Source organism: Myotis brandtii, unplaced genomic scaffold (assembly GCF_000412655.1).
Source record: "Myotis brandtii unplaced genomic scaffold, ASM41265v1 scaffold601, whole genome shotgun sequence".
NCBI classification, from domain to species: Eukaryota; Metazoa; Chordata; class Mammalia; order Chiroptera; family Vespertilionidae; genus Myotis; species Myotis brandtii.
The window spans coordinates 1760489-1763516 of record NW_005370276.1 but is presented as its reverse complement, the minus strand read 5'-3'; the positions used below and the strand labels follow the sequence as shown (position 1 = coordinate 1763516).

Genomic DNA, 3028 nt, shown 5'->3' with positions numbered 1-3028 from the left:
CTGGCTGCCTCCTGCACGCCCCCTACTGGGAATCGAGCCCGCAGCAACCCAGGCATGTGCCCTTGACCGGAATCGAACCCGGGACCTTTCAGTCCACAGGCCGACGCTCTATCCACTGAGCCAAACCGGCTAGGGCTAGAGCCTGTGATTTTAAAGAACTCTGTTTTGCAATTGCAACGGCGACCAACCTTTACAGTCAATAAAGGAAAAGCATTTGATTAGACTAAGCCAGACACAGAAATATTGCAAGATCTCACTTATACGTGGAATCTAAAAGGAATTCCAATTCATACCAACAGAGAATAGAACAGTGGTTACGGGAGGCTGTAGGATAAATGGGGAGATATTGATGAAAGGGTATACACACTTTTTGTTATAAGATGAATAAGTTCTGAGACCTAATGTATAGCATGGTGACTGTAGTAAATAATAATGTATTTTGTACTTGAAATTGGTTAAGAGTATCTCCAGTGTTCTCACCACACACACACACCCACACACACACACACACACAAATAACTATGGAAAGTGATGGATACATTGATTAGTTTGATTATGGTAATCATTTCACAATGTACATATACCAAAATATCACATACACCATAAATATATACAATTTTTAGTTGCCACAAATAGGTAAAAAGGGAAGAACTTTCTCTTACACAGTGAAATGAAACCACAAGCCCGAGTTCATTTTGACTTCTATTTTGATAATCCAGCTTATAATTGGTACTGTACACTGAGTCTTAGGATAAAGAATAAATAAGATCATTTTTTCTTTTGCTATTTAAAATATATTCATTTGAAACGTCTACTGCACTGTCATCTTTGCTGATTGTCTCCTCACTTATTAACTAGTTTAATCCTGCTTTTATGGACTGAACTGTCCCTGTAAAAATTTGTGTGTGGAAACCCTAAGCCCAAATACCTCAGAATGTGACCATATTTGGAGATAGCGCCTTTAAAGAGATAATTAACACATTGCGGACCAGTAGTTTTATTGCTAGCTTTACCCAGTGGCCAGATAAGTTCCTATTGAACGAGTACAAAAAAAAAACCATTTTACATAAATGTTAAAGGCACGCTTTAAAATTAAATATCCATAGCATGTTGAAGTTACTTATTACATGTTCTTACAAGCTAATATCTTTTTAAAGTATGATACTTTGTAAAACACTGTGTAATATGAAGCGAGAATTCTCGTGATCCGCCCGCAATGTGTTCAGTTAAAATGGGGTTGTTAGGGTGGGCCTGCTGTGTTCTGAATGTTTGGGTCCCTCCAAAATTTACAGGTTGAAATTCTAATGCCCAGTGTGATGGTATTAGGAGGTGGGACCTTGGGAGGGATTAAGCCATGAGGGTGGAGCCCTCATGGGTGAGATTAATATTCTGTGAATGAGATCCCAGAGAGTTCCCTACCCCTTCCACTACATGAGGACACAGCAAGGAGTTGTCAGTCTGCAACCCAGAAGAGGGTCCAGAACTGTGAGAAATAAGTTTTTGTCGTTTATAAGCCACCCAGCCTGTGATACGTTTTTTAAAAAATATATATTTTATTGATTTTTTTACAGAGAGGAAGGGAGAGGGATAGAGAGTTAGAAACATCAGTGAGAGAGAAACATCAACCAGCTGCCTCCTGCACACTCCCGACTGGGTATGTGCCTGCAACCAAGGTATATGCCCTTGACCGGAATCGAACCTGGGACCCCTGAGTCCGCAGGCTGACGCTCTATCCTCTGAGCCAAACCTGTCAGGGTGCTGTGATACATTATTATAGGAGCCCAAACAGACCGAGGCAAGGCCCTAACCCAATATGACGGGTGTCCTTATAAGAAGATGAGAATAGGACACAGACGGAGGGACAACCATGTGAGGACACAGTGAGAAGGCAGCCATCTGCCAGCCAAGGAGGGAGGCCTCAGAGGAAACCAAACTGGTTGGTGCCTTGATCTCTGGCGTCTAGCCTCCAAAACTGTGTAGAAAATAAATTCCTGTTGTTGAAGTCACCCTGTCTGGTATTTCTTTAATGGCAGCCTTGGGAAATGATTACACCCGTCATATCTTCATTGGTGGTAGGCTCTATGTGTGAGTTTGGTTTTGATTTTTAAAGTATTAGGAAATATTCCAGAGATACATAAGGCTTAGAGGAAAATGCAGCCAGTACCTGTTGTCTCACTATATACTCCATTGGCCAGAACTAGTCATGTGGCCCCAATCTAACTGCAAGGGACCCTGGGAAGTGTAGGAGATCATGTGGGTATTTGGTGAGCATTGGCTCTCTCCCTCAGAGCTTCTGTGATTAGAGCCGTGCTCCTAGGTGATTTTTATTGACTTCAAGACAGCCTCATGTTTTTGATGAGATCTGCAGTTTCTGCCTTGTCCCTTTGCCCTGGGCCATTAGAGACAGATGGCTAGAGGCTGAACACAGTGGGCGGGAGCTCATTTTAGGAGTGGCCACTTCCTGAGAGAATATATTCCCTGAGTGATTACTTTTCTTTCTTTTGCAATCGTGTCACCATAAGGAACTTGGCAGTGAATTAAGTTTCTCTTTCACCTTCCTGTTCCCTCCCGCACACTTCTGTTTTCTAGCATGAACACCTTCTGTCCAGACTGTGGCAAAAGTATCCAAACAGCGTTCAGATTCTGCCCTCACTGTGGAAAGTCTTTGTCGACAGAGGAGCCTGAGGGGTCCCAGACCTTTGTCAGACCGCTTTCGTCATCCTTCCGAGGTAAGGGCCGGGGCTTTGAGCTTCTCCCTGGAGGATGGGGGAGGGGCCTGTGTGCAGGCATTTGGGAGGGAGCGCTGCCTTTGCAGTCTGGCCCTGCCTTGACCCTGGAGAAGCCCAGAGCTCAGGCTCTCTCTTTACTCAGTTTCTTGGCATCTTCTCGGTCTCTTGGCTTTATAGTTGACAACTCCCACCTCTCTGTCTCCAGCCTGGACTCCTCCACTGGAACCCAGATTCATGCATATCAGACTGTTCGCTTGACACCGATTAGATGTTCATGCACATCTATCTCTGCATGCCCA

At 44.0% G+C, this 3028-nt stretch overlaps 1 protein-coding gene across 1 annotated transcript in view; it reads left to right on the top strand.

The window, feature by feature from the left end:
* The window catches only part of VRK3 (vaccinia related kinase 3), a 39092-nt gene that overhangs the window by 3833 nt on the left and 32231 nt on the right, over window positions 1–3028 (top strand). The window contains exon 3 of the mRNA XM_014550485.1: window positions 2590–2729. Coding sequence (XP_014405971.1) covers window positions 2591–2729 — 139 coding nt within the window. The 5' untranslated portion in view covers window position 2590. The remainder of the gene's footprint in view (window positions 1–2589; window positions 2730–3028) is intronic.